Raw genomic sequence first — 24,899 nt, forward strand, 5'->3', positions numbered from 1 at the left:
TCCTGCACAGCAAGGGAGGCAGTCAACTGCAAGTCTATTCTCTCGAGTATGTAACCCCCGCATTTTCAAATCAGCCTATTTACATGCAATGCATTTATCACCAAGTTCTGACAGAGACATCAATTGCAGAGCGCAGGTCTCCTCCTGTGAGGTGCAAACACTTTCAGCAACGGCGATCTCTGTGGCCCGGGTTTCCAGGCCACGTCCTCCAAGAGCCGTCCGCCCTCCTGTGCCCACCTAGGCCAATGCTCCGCACTCATCTCAGGCCCGGCCCGGCTTCTGCCCACCGCCAGGGCCCCCCCTCCAGGTCTTCCTGTCCCCTGGCTCACTCGCTCTCTGGGTGAAGCTCCTCTCCAGCAGCTTCCTGAGAAGGCAGCACAGGAGAGGGCGATTCGAGAGCACGTGCATCTGAGACGCCTCCGGGACCCTCTCCCCGATTTGCGAGAACACTGGTTTGAAAGGCTTTTCCCACTGGGCTTCCCACACGGCTGCTGAGATGTCAGACCCCAGATACTCTGCTCACAACGTCACTTTTCTCTCTGGAAACTGTTAGGGTTCTATTTCTGTTTGTATCCCCCGAGTTCTGAGCTCTTAGGGCCCCCATCCTGGCCGGGGGTGTCTTCTCACACCAGGTCCCTCTCAGCAGGGAGTGTCACATCCATCTGCCCGGCGGCTTTGCCTCGGATAATCTCTGTTCATTTCCCCCTCACCACCCGGATGCGGACCGTGCGCGACGACTCCTGCGGTCCACCTGCGTTCCAGGCTCTCTTCCGCCTCCTCACCTTCATCCTCAGCGTGGCCACTGTCCTGCTTTAGGTGATCGTCACTGATCTTCCAGAGTCTCGCCGATGCGCTTTGCTTCACAGGTGCTGTCATCTTCTCTGATTGCACTGAGGATACTGGCAGGTCTCCAAGTCCAAGCCTGGCCATTACAGCCTTGGTTGACCCCCACGCACACCTCTGGATGGTCCCCAGGAGCCAGAAAGTTGTGAAGTGACCACAGGTAACCAGGTGGCCACAGAAAGAAGTGAAACAACTTGTTCCTGCCTCAAGGAATCGCCCTCCCCCTGCAGCCAGCAACCTTCAACCAAGATCACTGCTCAGCCTTGCGGAATTTCTCCCCCTGGACATTGGTTTCTCAAGGCCTCCACCCTTGTGTCTATGTAATTTCCCTCACCCTCCCCTCTGCTTGCAACTGATAACCCCCACCCTATGCTCATGCCTGTTTGTAATAGATGACCCCCACCCTTGTGATCATGCACCCCGTGACACCCTTCCCTCCCTAAAATAGATAACCACCTTTAACTGACCACTTGCCCAACCTATAAAACTAACTCCTATCCCACCGCCCTCTGCTGGCTCTCTTTTCGGACTCAGCCCGCCAGCACCTGGGTGAATAAACAGCCATGTTGCTCACACAAAACCTGCCTGGTGGTTTCTTTACACGAGTGACGCGCCTAACAGATATTAGGCACAGTATCTCCTTCGGAAATTCTCTCTGTTCCCCAAACTGCCTTGGTTTCTGCCCGGAGTTTTCAGTTCTGCTGGTCTCGTGTCTGCCTCTGAGATGACAGCTTTCCTTTAAGGGCAGGTGACCCTCAGCCTCCCGACTCCATCTTCTTCTCGAGGCACTTGAACCGGGAATGGACATTGTGGGCCGGTGGCTTTTGTCAACAGGAGGACATCCCTCGGGGCGCTTCGCTGGGGAGATGAACTCTAAGATCCTTGGAGGAAGTGTTCTAGTCAGAGTCCACAGCAGTGCAAAGGCCCTGGGGCCAGGGGGTGCTTCCTGTGCTCAATTAACAGCAAAAGCGGAGGCCTCAGTGGCTGGAGAAGAGGGAGGTGAAGGGAGCAGGCTGCTGAGATCAGAGAGCCACCCCTCCAGCCTAGTCGGGGTTCCTCCAAGACCCTGTTTACAGCCAGGCCGACGGCCTCAAGCGGAAGGGCCAAGCCTCCGATACCCTGGGCTCCAATGGCTTCCAGCCTTTCCTGCTGCCGTCAGGGATGGTTTCCTCCAGGCCGCCACGTCACCACAACCACATCTTCATTTTCACACAGGGGAACCCAGGGCTGTGTGCCTGCCAGGGCTTTAGCACCACTAAGCTGTGGGGCGCCTCCACCAGCAGGTACCTTCCGGCCAGACCTGCCCGGGTGCGTCAGGCACGTGGACGGGGCTGGCCTTGGCTGGCTTTGCTTAGGGAGACTACAGAATCACTTTAGACTCCTGAGACACTGGTTACCAAGCTGCAGGTGCCTGGGGCTGCAGCAGCGGGAAGTTATGGGGGAAGAGCTTGGAGACTCACCCTGCCTCCCTCCCACAAGGAGCCCGCACAGCTGCTCTCCTGCTTCTTCCATCTTCAGCTCTTGGGGGGAATGAGGGTGACCTGAAGTCATCTCCTGCGCAGCCAACCTTCCCCAGGCTTGCTCAATTCACCAACTGACTTGGAAAACCTCCCAGTGCTGACCCCAATCTGGTACAGATCATGCATGAGATTTGTAGACTGCTCCAGCATACATACACCATCTATCCATCCCCACCGCCTGTTCTCCCCCCACACACTCACGCTGTTCAAAGGTTAGAGAACAGCCCTGCAGCACCCAGATGTAAGGGGACAAGGCCAGCATTCTGAACTAAGGACCCATCAACTTCCAGAACACCGGGCAGCAGGGTCTGGCTGCTGAGTGTCTGAAACATGGAAAATGTGGCTGAGGAACTGAACTCTACTTTTTTTTTTTTTTTTTTTTGAGATGAAGTCTCACTCTGTCACCCAGGCTGGAGTGCATTGGCACAATCTTGGCTCACTGCAGCCTCCACTTCCAGATTTCAAGCAATTCTCCTGTCTTAGCCTCCCAAGTAGCTGGAATTACAGGCACCCACCACCACCATGCCTGGCTAAGTTTTGTATGGTTAGTAGAGATGGGATTTCACCAGGTTGGCTAGGCTGGTCTTGACCTCTTGACATCAGGTGATCTGCCTACATCGGCCTCTCAAAATGCTGGGATTACAGGCATGGGCCACTGTGCCCGGCCTGAACTCTACATTTTTAAAAATTAGAGTTACGTGTAGAGAGCCACATGCCTTCTGTGGTTACTGGACTGGACAGGGAGCTCTAGAACATTCTGCTGAATCCAGATGCCTCACTCGGCATCTTCAGGAGGCTTCGCCGTTGCTCCCCATCCAGCTTGGCATCTGGGTGGGTGATGGATGCACAGACTGAATTCCACTTTAGAGTTCTCTTCTGCACTACTGGCACTGCACATCTCCCTGAGAGTAAAATCCAAAGTCCTCGCCCAGCAACGTGGCCCTCTGTGGTCTCATTTCCCACCGCCAGTGTGGGCCCCATCCCACCTCCACCTCTGCAGCAGGCCGGCTTGCCACACACCCCAGGCAGGTGCTCACCCCAGGGCCTTGGCACGTGCCAGCCCTACTCTCTGAGATGCCCTTCCCTCAGACATCCCGAGGGCCCGCTCCTTCCTTCCTCTTTGCCTGGTCTCTGCCCCATACGTCGCAGAGGCGGCCCTCGGCTCCCAGTGGGAAGGAGCCTGACTTGCGCGTGGCCAGCCCCGTGTCACTCCACCCCCATGGTGCTTTGTTTTCCTTCCTGTCCCTTACCGACCCCCGCATGTTGCACATTCCTCTGCGTACTTGTTCATGATCTAACGTGCACTCCCAGAGAGCAGAGTGTGCTGTGGCTCACTGAGGTGTCCCCGCACCTAGAAGACCGTGTGGCTCTCATGTGAAACTGTGTGTGTCCTGGTGGACATAACGAGTGTGATCCCGGGTGACTTTTCATCATAGATATGCACAGAGCATCAGCCACAGTGTGGGTTCCCCAGGTTTCTACGCCCTAATCTAGAAATACAGCTTCCACTTCCCTGTTTCTATGGGAACACACAGTCTGAATCCCAAGTAAGACTCAGAAGAACTTTTAAAAGAAGCTACTTCCAAATGACTGACTCCGCCAACTGCATGCCCTCAGCAGGCCACAGCGCTGCCATGTGGAGGAGGTGGGCCAGGGAGGGCTACAGGGAGTGGCAGAGAGAGAGCACGGCCTTCCCAGAGGGACCACATTCCTGACCCCCGCCAGATGTCCACACACACAGAGGCTGTCTGGGTGGGGCCATGTTTCCTAATTGTTCTAGAGCAGCTGGAAGGCTGAATTTTTAAATGAAATTCCTGGAGGTTTAAACAGCAGCAGTGCATTTCATTTTTTTAAGTTAAAAATAATTTAAATTTTAACACCTGGGGCTGGGTGCGGTGGCTCATGCCTGTAATCCCAGCACTTTGGGAAGCTGAGGCAGGCAGATCACCTGAGGTCGGGAGTTCGAGACCAGCCTGGCCAACATGGAGAAACCCCAGAATACAAAATTAGCTGAGCAAAGTGGCACATACCTGCAATCCCAGCTACTACTGGGGAGGCTGAGCCAGGAGAGTCACCTGAACCTGGGGGGCGGAGGTTGCAGTGAGCTGAGATCTTGCTACTGCACTCCGGCCTGGGGCAACAAGAACAAAACTCCATCCCTCAAAAAAAAAAAAAAAAAATTAACATCTAGGCAGGTTACGGTCCAGCTCTCTTGGGTCAGATCCACCCTCCAGATGGCCGGCAGTGACCTTCCACTGTGGCTCATCCTAGCTACCGGATGAGAGCTGGGCCTGCCCTGGACTCACTACCTACCCTGCAGAAGGTTGACGGATCACAAGACGCATGGCAGGTACAAGCCAGTGCCCGGTTCACTGTCAACCAGCTGCTTCTAAATACACCAGATTATCACTCCAAAAGAAGGGAAAAGAAATAAAAATATGGATTTGCATGGTCTCTCACATGTGGGATAGAAAAGGCTAAATTCGAGGCCGATTCTCCCTCCTCCAGTCAGCAAGCGCTGCAGCACTGCCCCCCCGGCTCCGCCCACAGAACACGGGCATTGGGGGTGAAAGTGGGGGAAGAACCCGTGCACACAGCAGTGTCCCCAGGCCTGGCGCTCCGCCAGGCAAGCAGCTCTTCCGGGGACCATCATCTTGGCAAACTCTCCCCGGACCCTGAGCTGCATGAGCTCAGAGACTCCGCCTGGCATGTGGGGAGACATCCTCGCTCTCGGGCTCCACTGCTCACCCTCCCTTCACATCAAGAGAAGGAAATGTGAGACGGACCAGAATCCCAGAGTTGGCACCAGCCAGGTTTTCTGGTTCTGCCAGCTGCATAGCCACTGGGAGCTCACGAGGTGACCCAGGCTCCAGACCAGGGCACCGAGCCTCTTGGTTGGAGTGTTTGCAGGGAACATGGAGAGCCAGCTGGACACGGCCACCTCCTCCTGCCATGGACGGAAGTCCCTGTCCCGCACCCTCGCCGTCACTGCCCTGGCCCATGCTGCAGGCCTCCCTGGGCCACCGTCTCTGGGCTTCCAAATTTGGCCTGTTTCTATGGTACGGTTGAGGCTGATGACAGCACCCACAGACGTGAGGCACTGTCTGACCCCTCCATGCGTGTGTCTTAGTGAGTTCGGACCTCTATGCCAAAACGCCTGAGGCTGGGCGGATTATAAATGGCAGAAATCTATGGCTCACAGCTCTGGTTTCTAGAGTCCAAGGTCTAGGAGCTGGCAGGTGCAGTCCCTGAGGAGGGCTGCTCCCTGCTGCACAGATGGGGGCTCTTGCTGTGTCCTCATGGGCAGAAAGTCAAGGCAGTTGCTTTCAGTCTTTTTTGAGATGGAGTTTCACTCTTCTTGCCCAGACTGGAAGGCAATGGCACCAAACTCAGCTCAGTGCAACCTCTGCCACCTGGGTTCAAGTGACTCTCCTGCCTCAGCCCCCCAAGTAGCTGGGATTACAGGTGTGCAGGACCATGCCCAGCTAATTTTTGTATTTTTAGTAGATAAGGATTTCACTATGTTGGCCAGGCTGGTCTCGAACTCCCAACCTCAGATGATCCACCCGCCTCAGCCTCCCAAAGTGCTGGGATTACAGGCGTGAGCCACCGTGCCCTTCCTGCCTTCAGCCTTTTGTACTACAAGGGCACAAATCCCATCGAGGGGGCCCCACCCTCATGATGTAATCACCTCCAAAAGGCCCCACCTCTTTGTGCTGCCACACCAGAAATTCAATCTCAACACAACCTTTTTTTTTTTTTTCAGACAGGATCTCACTCTGTTGCCAGGCTGGAGTGCAGTGGTGCAATCTCTACTCACTGACACCTCTGCCTCCCAGGTTCAAGTGATTCTTATGCCTCAGCCTCCCAAGTAGCTGGGATTACAAGTGCATGCCACCTTGTAATCCCAGCTAATTTATGTGTGTGTGTGTGTGTGTGTGTGTGTTTAGTAGAGATAAGGTTTTGCCATGTTGGCCAGGCTGGTCTTGAACTCCTGGCCTCAAGTGATCTGCCCACCTGGGCCTCCCAAAGTGCTTGAATTATAGGCACGAGACACCTCACCCAGCCAACACATGAATCTGAGGGCACATTAAGACCACAGCACCTACGTGATGCCACTCAGACCTCTGGACACTCCTCTCACTATAGTAGTTAGCCCCGTTTCCAAGAAGCGGAGAAGAGCTGCATTCATTTCCCATGGCTGCTGCACTGCGCCATCATAAAGCAGGGGCTGAACCAACGGAAGTTTATCCTCTCACAGTTCTGGAGGCCAGAAGTCTGCATTCCAGGTGTTGGCAGGGCTGCCCGCCCCAAAGGCTCTTCCAGCTTCAAGCGCATTCCTTGGCTTGAGGCCACACCCCCCCAATCTCAGCCTCCATCTTCACACGGTGTTCTAACCCGTGTGCATCTGTCTCTCTTTTCTTTCAAGATTAGGGCCTCTCCAATCCAGTGTGACCTCACCTTAACTCAGAGACATCTGCAAAGGCCCTTGTTCCAAACAATGTCACGTTCATGGGTCCTAGATAGACATGAATTTATGGGGCAAACGCTTCGGAAACTTCTGAGTAAATCCTAAGTGGCCTGACCAAGGGCACCAGCTGAGAAGAAACCCAGGCTGGATTTGAACCCAGGTTCCATGGACAGGAATGCCAGGGCCCTGCTGCGCCCTCTGGCCAGATCTGTGGCTGAGCACGTGCTGGTTTCCTCTGGGCCGAGGCCTTGTGCCTCAGTAAATGCAGACCCAAAATAACCCATCTTCTTGGGTGACTGAGAACGAGGAAGAGAATTCTGGAAACGCATCCCATCTTGTTCATAGAAATGGTGTTGGACACAACACAAAACCCATCCAAGGACGCACGGTAGAAACCGCAGTCCTTTGCCAACTCTCCGCTGATGTGCTCCCTCCGCTCGTAAAGTGCATAGACGCAAGCTGTCTAGCTACTCGGCTGTCTTGTTCAAATAAATGGGATTTCATCAAATCACCGAGCAAGTGCAAAATGCTGTCTCTGGGTGGCTACGGAGCTACCGCCCGTCTCAGCGCAGAAAACATTCTCGTGTTGGCGCCTACGCCGTGGCTTTTCTGTGTGGCTTTCATTGGTGGTAAACAGCAGAGACACGCCCAAGCTGCTGACGATTTTCATGGAAAGGTGAGGCTGCTTCAGGGTGGCACTCGGGGGGACACAGATGGCAGGGCGACCCTGGCTTCATGTGGGCTGGGGGGCCTGAGCAGCAGGAGTGTGGGAGCTCGCCACTGACACCCACCAGTGGTCTCTAGGAGCTGCTTTCTGTGGCTGCAGGAACAAATGATCACAGACGAGGTGACTTCGAGCAACAACCTTCCCTGAGGTCCTAGAAGCCAGAGTCCAAAACAGCATCACTTCATCCTGAGGCATCATCAGATCCACGCTCCCCGGGAAGGCTCCGGGGGAGGGTCCTTCCCAGCCTCCTGACTCTGGGCCACACCAGCTGATCTCTGCCCCCAACCCCTGTCCCACCCCCACCATCTCCACCTTCACACAGCCCTGTTCCCTGTGTGTGTCCTCCGAGGAGGACCTTGGTGATGAGGATGGCTCACCCAGCTTGGACGTTGGCACCTTCTAAACCTCATGCTGAAATGTAGTCCCCAGTATGGTGGTGTCGGGAGTGGGGGTGAGCGGAAGGTGTCTGGGTCATGGGGGTGAATCCCTCACGAACAGATCAATGCCCTTCCTCCAAGGTGAGTGCACTAAATCAGGGCTCTCCAGAGGAACACATCTAACAGGATCTATTTACACAGGAAAGGGAGTTTTGTTAGTGAGAACCAGCTCACACGATCACAAGGCGAAGTCCCACAACAGGCCGTCTAAAGCTGGGAAACGGGAGCAGGTAGTGGTCCAGTTCAAGTCCGAAAGCCTCAAAACCAGGGAAGCAGCCAGGCGCGGTAGCTCACACCTGTAATCCCAGCACTTTGGGAGGCCGAGGCGGGTGGATCACGAGGTTGGGAGATCGAGACCATCCTGGTCAACATGGTGAAACCCCGTCTCTACTAAAAATACAAAAAATTAGCTGGGCATGGTGGCGTGTGCCTGTAATCCCAGCTACTCGGGAGGCTGAGGCAGGAGAATTGCCTGAACCCAGGAGGCGGTGAGCCGAGATCGCGCCATTGCACTCCAGCCTGGGTAACAAGAGCGAAACTCCGTCTCAAAATAAAAAACAAAAAAGCAAAAACAGAGAAGCCGTCAGTGCAGCCTTCAGTCTGCGGCCGAAGGACCAAGAGTCTTCAGCAAGACACTGGTGTAGGTCCCAGAGTCCAGAGGCCAAACGACTTGGAGTGTGATGTCCGAGGTCAGCCGTGGATGGAAGCATCCAGCAGGAGAGGAAGAAGGAAGCCGGGAGACCCGGGAGACCCAGCAGGCAAGGCCACCTCTCCTGCCTCCACCTGCTTTGTTCCCGCCGCGCTAGCAGCCAACTGGATGGTGCCTGCCCACAAGAGGGTGGATCCTTCTCTCCCGGCCCGCTGATTCACTCACTCATCTCCCATGCCAACACCCTCACAGACACACCCAGAACCAATGCCCTGCCGGCAATCCAACCATCACAGTGAGCCGGTTCTGGCTCTGTGCGTTCCCACTGTGAGCTGGTTGTTAGGAAGGGCCTGGCCCCTCCCCACCCCGCTTCCTCTCCCCATGTGGTCTCGACACACACAAGCAGACTAAACCCCCTGATGATCCAGAGTAACGCCTCCACGTCTAGACCCTTCACTGTATCAAAGCCTCTGCCACACAAGGTCCCATTTGTGAGTTACAGGGATCAGGACCTGACATTTCTGGGGACCCCTGTTTAGCCTAGCACATCCATGCAACGCTCCTCCCCTTGCCCTGCCAGGTAGTGTCTGATGGAAGCCTGGTCACGAGCCCCCCCATGGGTACCACCTCCTTTCCCGAAGACACACCACGTTCTTTCCAGACTAACAGCCTTTGCTGTGACTCATGTTACTGTAATTTACAATCACATATATATATGTATACAATTTGGGCTGGGTGCAGCGGATCACACCTGTAATCCCAGCACTTTGGGAGGCTGAGGGCAGGCAGCTCATGAGGTCAAGAGTTCGAGAACAGCCTGGCCAATATGGTGAAACCCTGTCTCTACCAAAAAATGGAAATAAACAAAAAAATAAAACAGCCGGGCATGGTGGCAGACACCTGTAATCCTAACTACTCAGGAGGCCAAGGCAGGAGAATTGCTTGAACCCAGGATGGGGAGGCTGCAGTGAGCTGAAACTGTTTCTGGCACAGAGCTCCAAGAATCCTTGGCATTTCCCCATGATCAATGCAGTAAAGGTGGGGGGGAGTGTCGACAGTGAACTGACTTGGACAGTCCAAGGACAGGCCTGATTACCACGTGACTGGAGGGAAAAGAAACCTCTCTACAAACCCAACAGAGACAGCGTTCAATGAGCCCCCAGGGTGGTGAACACAGGGAAGAGGCTGGGAGGCCAGAGCTCCCAGAGGATGTGGAGGCCTCGCCACCCCTCCCCACCTCCTTCCCTGGAGCTTCTCTTCCATTTGGCTGTTCCTGGGTTGTGCCTTTCTTAACAACCTGGCAGTGGCAGGTCACCTTCTCCTGGGTTCTAAGAGCCATTCTAGCACATTTTTGAATCCAAGGAAGGGGTTGCACGAACTCTCAGTTTATAGTGTACAGCTGGTCAGAAGCCCAGGTGAGAAGCTGGGCTTCTGACAGGCGTCTGTGATCAGCGGTGGTGGGGGCGGGGGGCAGTCTGGTGAACCTGAGCCTTTGACCTGTGGGGTCTGATGCTAGTCCTGGGTAGACTGCCCCAGAACTGAGCTGAGTCGAAGGACACCCATGTGGTGCCAGAGTTGGTTGTTGGTGAGGAAACCTCCACACACCTGGTGTCGGGGTGAGCTGGAGAGGTCTGGCAGAGGTGAGGAAATGAGTTTTCCTTCTGGGCCCCTCTCCCTGGGACGCTTGTGCACAGCTCCCCTGCAGCGGCCCCATCTCCACTCAGGCCCCCACCTCCTGCCCTCCCTTGCCCTTGGCCTTTTCTTGATTTACCCTGCTTCACTTCTTTGAGGCTGGGGGCTCTGCCACCATCCTTCTTGCTTGTGGCCATGTTTACCACCCGCCCTCCCCGGGAGTGGGATTTTATCTTCTTGCTCAAGGCTGCATCCATCCTGGGGCTGAGGCTGGCCAGGCTCAGCGGAGCTGTAAGTGGCCACCTTCCTGAATAGCTGCATGGCAGCCCTGCTCCCAACCTCCAGCCAGGGCACAGCTTCCCACGCTGGCCCCCTTCTTCTGTCTCAGGAGCCGGCACACCTGTGGCTGCTGCTCCTGCTTCTCCCCTCCCTGTCGGCACACCCTCCAAGACACAGAATAGGCATTTGGTTTGGGAACAGAGTCAGGCAGCTTGGGGCCAGGAGAGCTGACGGGCCAGTAGAGAGTAGGCTTTGGATCAAAGGCCCATCATAGTCCAACTGCTCATGGGTGGGACGCAGCGGGGTCTACACGGTGGTGACAGACAGGGAGGACCCCCCAACTGACCTCAGTCAATGAGGGGTCCGCAGGCCACGATGCTGCTGGTGGTGATGAGGCTCGGCCAGCTCCCACCTGTGGACAGGAACTCGCACCTCCAGAAGCACCGTGCATGTGTGTGTGTGTGCGTGTTTGTATGTGTGCGTGTGTATGTGTGTGCATGTATGTGTGCGCGTGTGTGTGTGCGTGCACACACGTCTAATAATCTTACATGAACTTTACAATTTACCAACATCAGCTCATAGCAGTTGCAATCACAGCGGGGGTGTCCTGGGACCCTGCCCATGGCGTTCATCAGGGAAGAGGATGGTCCTGTGAGGAAACGCCATGACCTTGTTCCCACGTCCACGTGGATTTCCACAAAATAAGGAAGGCGTAACCAAACAGTCTTGTTTGGGGCTCATTTAAGGAGAGAAATTCCAAAAGCCAGCTGGAGGGAATGGAAAAAAGAAGGGTTCTCTGAGTAGATTATGTTGGTTTCTGAGAAGTGTTTAACGCCAAGAACCGTGTTACCCATGGGGTCAGGTGGCCTTCATCAGTGGCCGTCCCTCCCCCACACAGCTGCCTCCAACAGCACCCTCAGAGGAACTGCAGAGTGCACAGCCACTGGCAAAGTTCTCTGGCAGCCACTGCCACACGTGGCACGAGAAAATTTACTCATCCCGCTCTGGCTAAATTGCTAACCGTGGGAACTCAATGTGGAGCTCCATGCCAGAGGAAATCAGACGAAGGGGCTGGAGGGCAAAAGCCAGGCTCTGGCGTGCTGGGAGATGTGAACTCACTTTCATGGGCTAGGTCCTCCCCAGGTGAATGCACTGGGGACAGGCCATGTCCAAAAACGCTTTGCCCAGAGTCCTCGAGTGAAGAGAGCAAGACGACACCTGCCATCACCAGCTTGGCCTGTGGCGACACTGGGATCCATCACCTAATTGCCAGAGAAGTGGAAATCCAGCCCCTCGTTCCTGGTTTTGGCTTTTGTCCTCCTCCTCCTGTGTGCAGTGTTAAGGGTTAAGGAAGAATACAGGGCCTGGCATCCAGCAGCCTGCACCCCATTCACCGTCCCTTTAGGAGTGTGTGACCTGGGCTGTTCACCTACAGGAGACCCTGCTTTGTGGGACCACAGGGCAAGGGCTCAGCACAGGACTGGACAGGGTAATGCCGGGCACCAAAAGGTACCAAAGCCACCAGGCACCCTGTCGTTCATCAGAAAGACATCCATGTCAAGGTCTTCTTTGTCTTTTCCCTCTGGTTTCGTCCTCGTCCTTCTCTGCCCGCATTAAAATTGGGCCATTTTAAAATTGAGCTGTTCTGAACATCTCATTGCCACTGCTTTTTTTCCTGATTTTCTCCACCCTTTCTTTGCTTCTAGATGTCTGGTTGGCAAGTGCTGGATACAGCCTGGAGACCAACAGAATGGCAGCATGTGGGGAAAAGGCTGCCCTCTCCAAAATTACAATGCCAGGTGCCCAAGTCCCTGCATCCAAAAAACAGTATAAGCCCCTTTCAGAATGCAGCTGCGGGGAGGCAGGAATAACTCCTCCAATCAGTCCTCCCATGCATCAGCCAGGGCTCTCGAGACACAGACCCAGGGTGTGTGTGTGTGTGTGTGTGTGTGTGTGTGTTATACACACACGCGCAAATAGATATATACTTACACATGTATTTGTAACATGTGTACATATATACATTGTGTAGGTGTATACTTTACATATGTGTATGTATGTAGTCTGTAAAGAGATTTAGTTTAAGAATTGGTTTAAATGACTGTGGAGGCTGACAAGCCCCAAATCCACAGGACAGGGCAGCAGGCTGGAAACTCAGGCGGGAGATGATGCTGCAGTATTAGGGCAGAATTCCTCTTTCTCTGAGAAACTTTGGGTTTTGCTCTTAGGGCTCCAGCAAATTGGATGAGGCCCACCAATGAGGCTATACCTTTACTTAACGTCGAGTGACCGCTGATGTTAATCACACCACAGGACACCTTCACGGCAACCTTACATCAGCATTTGAATAGTTAACTGGGTGCTAAAGTGTATCCAAGCTGACATATCAAATTATCCATCACACAGAGCCCATTTCTGCCTCTCTCCCTTGCTGCACCCTCCTTGGTTTGGACCTTCTACTGTTTAGACCTCTACCCATTCTGTTTCTCTTTGCCTTCAGAGTCAGGAAGCTTGCTATCCTGGACAGAGCAATCCGAAAAGCAAAGGGTCCCTGATGGTCTTCTTTTCACAGCTGGTTGCAGGAGAAGTGCCTGTCAGAAAGAAGGCTCTTCCTCACAGTAGATCTCAGAGCCCTGGACTGGAAGTCAGAAGGCCTGGGGACTGCTGACTTATCACTAATTTTGGAATTCTCACCATCTGTCTCTGTAGATTTCCATTTATCCCATATATTGGAGATTTAAAAAGTCTACCTCATTGGGTTGAACATTAAACAAGAACATATAGAAAAGCATTTGTGAACTTTAAAACTCTGTGCAAATGGAAAATTCATCACTATCATTTTCAGTATCTTAATCACCATAATCATGGCCATCATCATAATCATCACTATTATCACCATCACTACCACCATCACTAAAAAATTACCATCATCATAACCACCATCACCATCAACACTACCATCATCATGACCACCATCATTACCATCATGACCACCACCACTATCAATATTACCATCATCATAACCACCATCACCATCAACATTACCACCATCATCATAATGACCACCATCACCATCAACACTACCATCATCATGACCATCATCACCATCAACACTACCATCATCATGACCACCATCACCATCAACATTACCATCATCATAACCACCATCACCATCATTACCACCATCATCATAATGACCACCATCACCATCAACACTACCATCATCATGACCATCATTACCATCATTATCATCATCATAACCACCATCATTACCATCATGACCACCACCACTATCAATATTACCATCATCGTAACCATCATCACCATCAACATTATCTTCATCATAACCACCATCATCACCATCATGACCACCACCGCTACCAATATTACCATCATCATAACCACCATCACCATCAACATTACCACCATCATGACCACCATCATCACCATCAACATTACCATCATCATGACCACCACCATCACCATCAACATTATCATCATAGCCACCATCATTACCATCATCATGACCACCACCATCACTATCAATATTACTATCATCATAACCACCATCACCATCAACATTACCATCATCATGACCACCATCATCACATCAATATTACCATCATCATGACCACCACCATCACCATCAACATTACCATCATCATGACCACCATCATCACCATCAACATTACCACCATCATGACCTCCACCATCACCATCAACATTACCATCATCATGACCTCCACCATCACTATCAATATTACCATCATCATAACGACCATCATTACCATCATGACCACCACCATCAATATTACCATCATCGTAACCACCATCACCACATCAATATTACCATCATCATAACCACCATCACCATCAACATTATCATCATCATGGCCACCACCATCACATCAATATTACCATCATCATAACGACCATCATTACCATCATGACCACCACCATCACCATCAACATTACCATCATAACCATCATCATTACCATCATCATGACCTCCACCATCACCATCAACATTACCATCATAACCACCATCATTACCATCATCATGACCACCACCATCACTATCAATATTACCATCATCATAACCACTATCACCATCAACATTACCATCATCATGACCACCATCATCACATCAATATTACCATCATCATAACGACCATCATTACCATCATGACCACCACCATCACCATCAACATTACCATCATCATGGCCACCACCATCACCATCAACATTACCATCATCATGACCACCATCATCACCATCAACATTACCACCATCATGACCACCATCACCATCAACATTACCATTGTCATTACCATCACTGGGTATATATCCAAAGGATTATAAATGACTCTATTATAAAGACGTATGCATGCATATGTTCATTGCAGCACTGTTTATAGTAGCAAAGACCTGGAACCAACCCAAATGCCCATCAATGATAGACTGGACAAAGAAAATGTGGCACATATACACCATGGAATACTATGCAGCCATAAAAAATGATGGGTTTATGTCCTTTGTAGGAACGTGGATGAATCTGGAAACCATCATTCTCAGCAAACTAACACAAAAACAGAAAACCAGATGACATATGTTCTCACTCATAGGCAAGTGTTGAACAATGAGAACACATGGGCACAGGGAGGGGAATATCGCACACTGGGGTCTGTTGGGGGATGGGGGCTAGGGGAGGGACAGTGGGGGGTGGGGAGGGATAACACTGGGAGAAATGCCTGATGTAGGTGACGGGGGATGGAGGCAGCAAACCACCAGGGCATGTGTGTACCTATGCAACAATCCTGAAAGATCTGCACATGCACCCCAGAACTTAAAGTACAATTTAAAAAAAAACAAAACTCTAGTTCAAAGTGTCTGAAAAGCCAGAAACAAAAAGAAAAACCTGCCTTTGTGAGTACTTTTTAAATCATCAGCGCTTTCCAGATGAACATATTTGATACCTTTTAAATGGAGCAGCCAGCCATCATTTCTCCCACAAACTCAATATTAAATGATTCATTTATCATAATTGGGAGAACAACTGTGAATGAAAATAAAAGCTGGGGATATTTTATGGGCAAAGATCCACAGAGTAAATCCAGTCTCTTTGTATTAGTAAAACACAAGGCAAGAAGGTGAGGAGGAGGAAGCCGGCTCCTGACCGGCATTGCCAGGGCCCACACTGGACACGTAAATTGGCGGAGACCTCATTCCGCCAGTTACCTGAGCAACGTCTATGTGCTCGGAGTCTCATCGGTTCCGTGGCAGTGTGCATCACTTCCTTTAGGAATCATCTGTGGCACTGACTGATTGTCCTTGGCAAAATAGAGACAGATGGCACAGATTTGTGCTGGTGCAGTTTTGCTGCCATGAGGGTGGACGAAGCATCCCACCAGGACTCACGTAACAAGGGCATCCCCATCTCAGGTGGTCACTGCCAGTGGTGACAGGGCACTAATGGTGACTGACAGGGAGGGGCAGGCCACCCACATGGACCTTTTGTCCTGGGTGCCATGGAAGACTTGTTTCCCTGGAGCTCCATGTGGCAGTTATAAGCCACCACGGAGGAGAGTCAGAAATAGTTTTCTGGTCTTTTTGAAAATAAAGGACAAACAAACTAAATTATTTAATGACCAAAAACAATTTTCTTTTGTTTTTGAGACAGAGTCTTCCTCCATGGCCCAAGCTAGAGTGCAGTGGTGCGATCTCGGCTCACCAACTCCCAGGTTCAAGCAATTCTCCTGCCTCAGCCTCCCAAGTAGCTGGGATTGCAGGTGTCAGCCACTGCACTGGCTAATTTTTGTAGTTTTAGTAGAGACAGGGTTTCCCCATCTTTGCCAGGCTGGTCTTGAACTCCTGACCTCATGATCCACCTGCCTCAGCCTCCCAAAGTGCTGAGATTACAGGCATGAGCTACCACGCCCAACCCAAGAGATAATTTTTAAACCAAGCCCACTAATGCACGGTTAACCCCAAAGAGGCAGACACAGTCACAACATGAAATCAGAGAAGCCCACAGCCTCCTCATATTCACCACTGGAAAGGGGACACTTTCCTGGAGTGTAACTGTAATCTCTGCGGATCCATCAGCAAACCAGGGACCCCTTTCAACAACCCACTTTACATTAGACATTTGCGAACTGCCAGATTCAAGAGCAAAATCCAGGCCCACCATGACTGAAGAGTTAAGTAAACTCCCTAATGGCTGATATGGTTTGAATGTGTCCCTACCCAAATCTCATCTTGTAGTTCCCATAATCCTGTGTTGAGGAGGGACCCAGTGCGAGGTAACTGAATCATGGAGGCAGTTACCCCCAAGCTGCTCTTCTCATGATAGCGAGTGAGTTCTCATGCGATCTGGTGGTTTTCTAAAAGACTTTTCTCCCTTTTGCTTGGCGCTTATCCTCAATGCCACCATGTGAAGATGTCTAATGTAACAAATGTCTAATGCAAAGTGCCTGCTTTCCATTCTGCCATGATTATAAGATTCCTGAGGTCTCCTGAGTCATCCTGAACTGTGAGTCAGTTAAACCTGTTTCCTCTGTAAACTACCCAGTTTCAGATATGCTTTTATTAACAGCATGAGAAAGGACTCATTCTATAGTGCCTATGAAATATCTGGGTTCAGCCGCTGGACTGAACTCCTTCATTTTTACCACAAGCCTGTATATATTAGGAATGTCTAAGAAAGAGCATTAGTAAAATCATTCGTGGAAGCCAATTCTAAACTAAAGTTATCTCAGGGCAGTAAGATACACAAAGTATTTCCAAATGAGGACAATCGTGGAAATGTCCATTTTCAGTTCAAGTGGACGTGATGGTGTGTAACATCAGAAAGCATTTCTACAACCCCTTTAGCTAAATCAGAATGAGCATTTAGCTTAAAGGATTTTATTTTCACCCTGGACGGTTGCATCAAAAGTAGACAAGCTCCGTATCTGTGCAACAGCATATTACCCAGCCACGGACAGGAGTGGAGCGTGGACACAGGCTACAGTGCAGGCGAGCCACGAGGACATGAGGCTGATGACAGAAGCAAGACAGACGCAAAATGTCATCTATTGTATGACTGCATTCATATCGCACGTCCAGAATAGGCAAACTCATAGAGATGGAAAGTCATGTGTGGTTTCCTGGGGCCGGGGGAGGGGGAGTGGGGAGTGGCCGGTTGGTGGGTATAGAATTTCCTTTTGGGGGTGGAAAGGCGTTAGCTGGACAGTGGGGATGGTTTTGCACAGCATCAGGAATATACTTAATGCCACTGAAGTGTACACTTTAAAACGCTTCAAATGTTAAATGTGGTGTTTTATGTATTTTACCACAATTTTTTATAAAAGTACCTATGCAACTATCTTGCATGTTCTGCACATGTACCCCAAAACCTAAAACGCAATACAAAATAAAAAACAAATAAATAAATAAAAGTTTAGGACCTGGGTTTGTGCATTCCACCACAGAACACCCTGGCCCACGCTTGGCTGGGGTTGTTCTCCCCCTATTCTGGGACAGCCGACCCCGTGGGGGTGCCAGTGGAAGGCAGGCCCCTCCTGTGCAATCCTCAGAAGTTTGCCCCACTGGATGGACGGGCAGCAGAGCCAGCATCTCGCAGCAGCTGGACGGCTGGAGGCACTTAGATCTTCGCTGCCTTTCTGATGCTGACTGCCACACCCATGTCCACGTTCTTCATGCCACGTGCTCTAACAGGAAGGAGCCAGTGCGAGCAGGCACACTGACACAGGGCAGCAGCTTCTCACTAGGAGCGGGAGGCGCCCGGGGCAGCCTCTGAATAAGAAAACATCTGCAACAAAGCCAGCCGGCCTCCTGTCACACATACAAATGGGACCGCGGAGACGCACAGCCCTCACCCACGGTGACCCACACGTGGATTCTGACGTTGAGAACACGGTTACCTGAAATGGAGTCTGGCTGTTGTAGTTTTTCAGTTCCTTATTTCCGCCCCGAAACAGAAGCACTCTTGCACAGCTGTCCTGCAGACAGAAAGGAGAAACCTGCTTGTGAATCCTAGCACAGATACTCTCCAAAGAAACCTGTCCAGAGGCTCAAGCCCACGGAAAACCAGGGAAACATAAACTCACATAAATTATAAAAAAAAAAACCCTATAGCCGAACAATCTCACTTTTACAGACCGTATTCTATAGAAAGTCTTGCACATGTGCATAAAATATGTAACAAGTGAAATATCTTCAGTAAAATACAGAAAGAAAGAAAGGAAGGAAGAAAAAAGAAGAGAAGAAAAGAAAATCTGCAGATAGCATATATGTTCTAAAATAGGGGAAAGTGCAGACATATTCTAGAACGTTCTTTACCCTGGCAGTCTCAGGACAAAACAAGGCAGATGGCCAGAAACAAGGAACATATCCAGAAACTTCTGAATAAAAAAGGCAAGTCTCAAAACAATAATATTGGCTGGGTGCGATGGCTCACACCTATAATCCCAGCACTTTGAGAGGCCAAGAGGGGCAAATCACCTGAGGTTAGGAGTTCAAGACCAGCCTGGTGAAATCCCATCTCTACAAAAATCAGCCAGGCATGATGGCGGGTGCCTGTAATCCCAGCTACTCAGGAGGCTGAGGCTGGAGAATCAGTTGAACCCAGGAGGCAGAGGTTGCAGTGAGCCGAGATCACACCATTGCACTCCAGCCTGGGCAGCAGAGTAAGACTTCGTGTCAAAACAAAAAGAAACCAATAATATTGCCTAATTTCATTTACATGTTAAAGGCTTCAGGAAAAACTAATAAAGGCTTAAAGTCTCTATTATAAAAAAGCTGAGACTAAATCTGGAAGGATATGCACCAGTTAACAGTATTTACTTTCGCGAAAGGAAAAGGGATTAGAGAGAGAACAGACGGAATCTTTTGTCATTTTATTTTTATTTTTTGAGACCTAGTCTCGCTCTCTTGCCAAGGCTAGAGTGCAGTGGTGCAATCTTGGCTCATTGCAACCTTTGTCTCTTGGGCTCAAGCGATTCTCCCCACCTCAGCCTCCTGAGTAGCTGGTACGACATGCATGTGCCACCATACCCAGTTAATTTTTTTGTAGAGACAGGTTCTCACTATATTGCCCAGGCTAGTCTCAAACTCCTGGGCTCAAGAGATCTGCAAGGCTCAGCCTCCCAAAACACTTGGATTCTAGGCCTGAGCTTCCCATATGAATCACACTCCACTCCCCAAGCCCACCGGCCCCTATCCCCAGCCCTTCGGGCCTCTAGGGGACACCAAGCCCTATGCTATTCAGGGTCTCGTCCCTGGAAGGTGTCCTCGGACTCAGGGACAGCCCAGCAGGTTTCGATAAAGATGCTCGCCCACTCCCGGGAAGCAGGAAGTTGGGGCAGCCTCTGTCGCCTCTCAGTATGAGGACCACACATGTCAGAAGGGGAGGGACAGATGCCCATGAAGCTGTCAGCCTGAGGCCCACGGGGCAGCGGGGAAAGGAGAGCCAGCAAAGCCGTGTGTGAGGCTCGAAGAACAGTGCAGATGGAGGCTGAGCTGAGGAAAAGCCAGTGCAAGGAAAGGAGCCGCTAGCAGCCCATGGTGTTTCCAAACCACGTGTGAGTCTACAAGACCCTGCGGCAACCAGTTCGGGGTGACGCTCCGCGCGGGGTTTTGGGGTGGGAAAGGCCTGGCAAAACACAAATGTGGATTCCAGGTTTTACGCTGGGATAAACTCTCCTAATCACTGCCATAAACGTGTGTTGCTTTGAGTACAGGAAAACATATTCAGGGGAATTTTCAAAGACGTAACTAGGATCAGCAAACAAACCTTTCATGTTTGGGGTACAATTAAATCCAGTGTTTAAAAAACAGAAACACTGGCCAGGTGCAGTGGCTCATGCCTGTAATCCCAGCATTTAGGGAGGCCGAGGCGGGCAGATCACCTGAGGTCAGGAGTTTGACACCATCTTGGCAAACATGGTGAAACCTCGTCTCTACTAAAATACAAAAAATTAGCCGGGCATGGTGGCGTGCACCTGTACAGTAGCCTCCCAGCCACTGAGGAGGCTGAGGCAGGGGAATTGCCTGAACCTGGGAGGCGGAGTTTGCAGTGAGCCGAGATCACGCCACTGCACTCCAGCCTGGTGTCAGACAGAGACTCCGTCTCAAAACACACACACACCAGAAAGGCCAGGCATCGGTTCTGCTGCATCCAGGGTCCACACCGTGGGAGGCGCAGGTCAAGCCTCCGGGCCTCGTTATCCATTCTAGGGTTGCAAACGATGGCCCTTGGCTGAATCCTGCACATCTCATTTGTGAATAACGTCTCATGGGGATGCGACCACATCCGCTCCCCTGCATGCCTTCTGTGGCTACAGAGCCTGAAGTATTGATTCTCTGGGTCTTTACAGAAAAAAGGGTGCCCACCCCGGTTTTCATATAGTAGACCTGCATCTCCCCAACGCAGTAACACGTTCATAGACACGACCAGGCTGGCAGGATGCCCTCACAGTGGACATGTTAACAAGGATCCTCCAGCCCCAGGTAGGCGGGTGACAGGGAGCGCGGGGTGACAACCAGCTCCAGCACTCAGAGAGCAGCTTTTGAGCGGTTCTGCCTCTTGTCTTCTGAGCCTCAGTCTCCTTTGTAAAGTGGGGGCACCGGGCTTGGCGGCAGCCTAAAGAGCCTGATGCACTGTCACTGACACAGGTGGGGGTCTCCCTCCTTCCACCCCCAGCAATGTCCTTTCCCTGGAAAGTAACCCCTGACCCCCAGGGGAGGGGCCCACCCATGTGGACAGCCCCTCCGGATCCCAGCCACATGGCTCCTTTGGGGTATCACCGAGAAACTGGGAATGGTCCGTTTCTGAGGGTGACCAGCATTTAGAGAGGTGCACAGAACGCGGCCTTCTCCACTGGGATGTGGCAGAGAGTGGAGAGTACCGGCCCAGCCCCTGGCTTTTCCAGTCCCTATCTAGCCCTTCCTCCCTCTGCCCAGCTGTAAGACTTGCCTGCATCCTGACCGTGAGTCCAAAATTTCCCTTCAAATCACCCCCAGTGGGGTCCTGTTAGTTCCAACCCAGAGAGTCTTTTCCTTTTCCCTTGAGACATGGTCTTGCTGTGGGGCTCACGGCAACCTCCACCTCCCAGTCTCAAGTGTTCCTCCACCTCAGCCTCTCAGGTAGCTGGGACTACAGGCGCGCACCACTACGCCTGGCTAATTTTTGTATTTTCTGTAGAGACAGGGTTTCACCATGTTGCCCGGGCTGGTCTTGATCTCCCAGGCTCAAGTGATCTGTCCACCTTGGCCTCCCAGAGTACCGAGATTACAGGTGTGAGTCACTGTACCCAGCCCAGAGTCTTCGTTTAAATCACAGTATTATCAGACTACAGTGAGCAACCAGTTTGCTTTTTGCTTTGGTAAGAGAGAAAAAGGAAAGGAGGAAGAGTCTCCGAGACCATAAGCCAGGAGGGTGGGATGATGCCTTTCCGCCAGTTCCCATCTGGAGACAGGAAAGAAAGCAGCAAGGGCGGAGGGACCCCAGGGAGTAGGCATCAGTGGAGACATGAGGGCTGGCCCCGTAGTCTGGAAGAACGACCCGGCACCCACAAAACCCAGATGGCTGAGAGCGGCCTGGCGAATCGGAGTTCAGAAGGGAAGAGCCTGGGGATGCTCTTCCCAACTCCTCTTACTTCTCATCAAGAACTTTTCCTGACAATTCCCTATTATAGATTGGGCATGGTGGCTCACAATTTCACACTTGGGGAGGCTGAGGTGGGAGGATCGCTTGAGTCCAGGAGTTTGAGACCAGCCTGGGCAACAAGGCAAGACCCCATCCCTACATAAAATGAAAAAACAATTAGGCCGGGCGCGGTGGCTCACACCTGTAATCCCAGCGCTTTGGGAGGCTGAGGCGGGTGGATCACGAGGTGAAGGGATTGAGACCATCCTGGCCAACATGGTGAAATCCCATCTCTACTAAAGATACAAAAATTAGCTGGGCGTAGTGGTGTGCACCTATAATCCAAGCTACTTGGGAAGCTGAGGCAGGAAAATCACTTGAGCCCGGGAGGTGGAGGTTGCAGTGAGTCAAGACCACGCCAGTGCACTCCAGCCTGGGCGACAGAGCAAGATTCCATCTCAGAAAATAAAAAATTAGCCAGGGGTGGTGGTGCATGCCTATAGTCCCAGGTACTAAGGAGGCTGAGGTGGGAGGATCCCTTGAGCCCAAGAGGTTGAGGCTACAGTAAGCTGTGATTGTGCCACTGCACTCTAGCCTGGGTGACAGAGCAAGAAGGGGAGAGAAGGGGAGAGGAGGGGAGAGGAGGGGAGTGGAGGGGAGTGGAGGGGAGATGAGTAGTGAGTAAGGAAGGTGGGGGAGTATGTGTGCAGAACTCTCCTGGGGAGATGAGCAGTGAGGGGGGAAGGTTGGCGGGTGTAGAACTGTACCAAGATTTGCAGTGAGGGGGAAGGTGGGAGGGGGGGTGTACAGAAATCTCTCTGGGAGGTGTGCAGTGAGGGGGAAGGTGGGAGGGGTGTAGAACTCTACCGGGGAGATGAGCAGTGAGGGGGAAGCTGGGATGGGTGTAGAACTCTCCCAGGAAGGTGTGCAGTGAGGGGGAAGCTGGGATGGGTGTAGAACTCTCCCAGGGAGGTGTGCAGTGAGGGGGAAGTTGGGAGGGGTGTAGAACTCTACCGGGGAGATGAGCAGTGAGGGGGAAGGTGGGACGGGGGTGCAGAACTCTCCCAGGAAGGTGTGCAGTGAGGGGAAAGGTGGGAGGGGTGCAGAACTCTCCCGGGAAGGTGTGCAGTGAGGGGAAAGGTGGGAGGGGGGTGTAGCACTCTCCCAGGAAGGTATGCAGTGAGGGGGAAGGTGGGAGGGGTGCAGAACTCTCCCAGGAAGGTGTGCAGTGAGGGGGAAGGTGGGAGGGGTGTAGCACTCTCCCAGGAAGGTATGCAGTGAGGGGGAAGGTGGGAGGGGTGCAGAACTCTCCCAGGAAGGTGTGCAGTGAGGGGAAAGGTGGGAGGGGGTGTAGAACTCTCCGGGGAATGTGTGCAGTGAGGGGGAAGGTGGGAGGGGTGCAGAACTCTCCCGGGAATGTGTGCAGTGAGGGGAAAGGTGGGAGGGGTGTAGAACTCTCCCGGGAAGGTGTGCAGTGAGGGGGAAGGTGGGAGGGGTGCAGAACTCTCCCGGGAAGGTGTGCAGTGAGGGGGAAGGTGGGAGGGGTGTAGCACTCTCCCGGGAAGGTGTGCAGTGAAGGGGAAGGTGGGAGGGGGGTGTAGAACTCTCCCGGGAAGGTGTGCAGTGAGGGGGAAGGTGGGAGGGGTGTAGCACTCTCCCGGGAAGGTGTGCAGTGAAGGGGAAGGTGGGAGGGGGGTGTAGAACTCTCCCAGGAAGGTGTGCAGTGAGGGGGAAGGTGGGAGGGGTGTAGAACTCTCCCAGGAATGTGTGCAGTGAGGGGGAAGGTGGGAGGGGTGCAGCACTCTCCCAGGAAGGTGTGCAGTGAGGGGAAAGGTGGGAGGGGGTGTAGAACTCTCCGGGGAATGTGTGCAGTGAGGGGGAAGGTGGGAGGGGTGCAGAACTCTCCCGGGAAGGTGTGCAGTGAGGGGAAAGGTGGGAGGGGGTGTAGAACTCTCCCAGGGAATGTGTGCAGTGAGGGGGAAGGTGGGAGGGGGGTGTAGAACTCTCCCGGGAAGGTGTGCAGTGAGGGGGAAGGTGGGAGGGGTGTAGAACTCTCCCAGGAAGGTGTGCAGTGAGGGGGAAGGTGGGAGGGGTGTAGAACTCTCCCAGGAAGGTGTGCAGTGAGGGGGAAGGTGGGAGGGGTGTAGAACTCTCCCAGGAAGGTGTGCAGTGAGGGGGAAGGTGGGAGGGGTGTAGAACTCTCCCAGGAAGGTGTGCAGTGAGGGGGAAGGTGGGAGGGGTGTAGAACTCTCCCAGGAATGTGTGCAGTGAGGGGGAAGGTGGGAGGGGTGCAGCACTCTCCCAGGAAGGTGTGCAGTGAGGGGAAAGGTGGGAGGGGGTGTAGAACTCTCCGGGGAATGTGTGCAGTGAGGGGGAAGGTGGGAGGGGTGCAGAACTCTCCCGGGAAGGTGTGCAGTGAGGGGAAAGGTGGGAGGGGGTGTAGAACTCTCCCAGGGAATGTGTGCAGTGAGGGGGAAGGTGGGAGGGGGGTGTAGAACTCTCCCAGGAAGGTGTGCAGTGAGGGGGAAGGTGGGAGGGGTGTAGAACTCTCCCAGGAAGGTGTGCAGTGAGGGGGAAGGTGGGAGGGGTGTAGAACTCTCCCAGGAAGGTGTGCAGTGAGGGGGAAGGTGGGAGGGGTGTAGAACTCTCCCAGGAAGGTGTGCAGTGAGGGGGAAGGTGGGAGGGGTGTAG

The 24,899-nt window shown here is 52.4% G+C and overlaps 1 protein-coding gene across 23 annotated transcripts in view; it reads right to left on the bottom strand.

Moving 5' to 3' along the window:
- The window catches only part of SHANK2 (SH3 and multiple ankyrin repeat domains 2), a 720,394-nt gene that overhangs the window by 494,378 nt on the left and 201,117 nt on the right, over nucleotides 1-24,899 (bottom strand). For all 23 annotated transcript variants that reach the window (XM_078341738.1, XM_078341739.1, XM_078341735.1 and 20 more), the window contains one exon: nucleotides 18,484-18,561. In XM_078341738.1, the coding sequence (XP_078197864.1) occupies nucleotides 18,484-18,561 (78 nt within the window). The remainder of the gene's footprint in view (nucleotides 1-18,483; nucleotides 18,562-24,899) is intronic.

Source organism: Callithrix jacchus, chromosome 10 (assembly GCF_049354715.1).
Source record: "Callithrix jacchus isolate 240 chromosome 10, calJac240_pri, whole genome shotgun sequence".
In the NCBI taxonomy this organism is placed as follows: domain Eukaryota; kingdom Metazoa; phylum Chordata; class Mammalia; order Primates; family Cebidae; genus Callithrix; species Callithrix jacchus.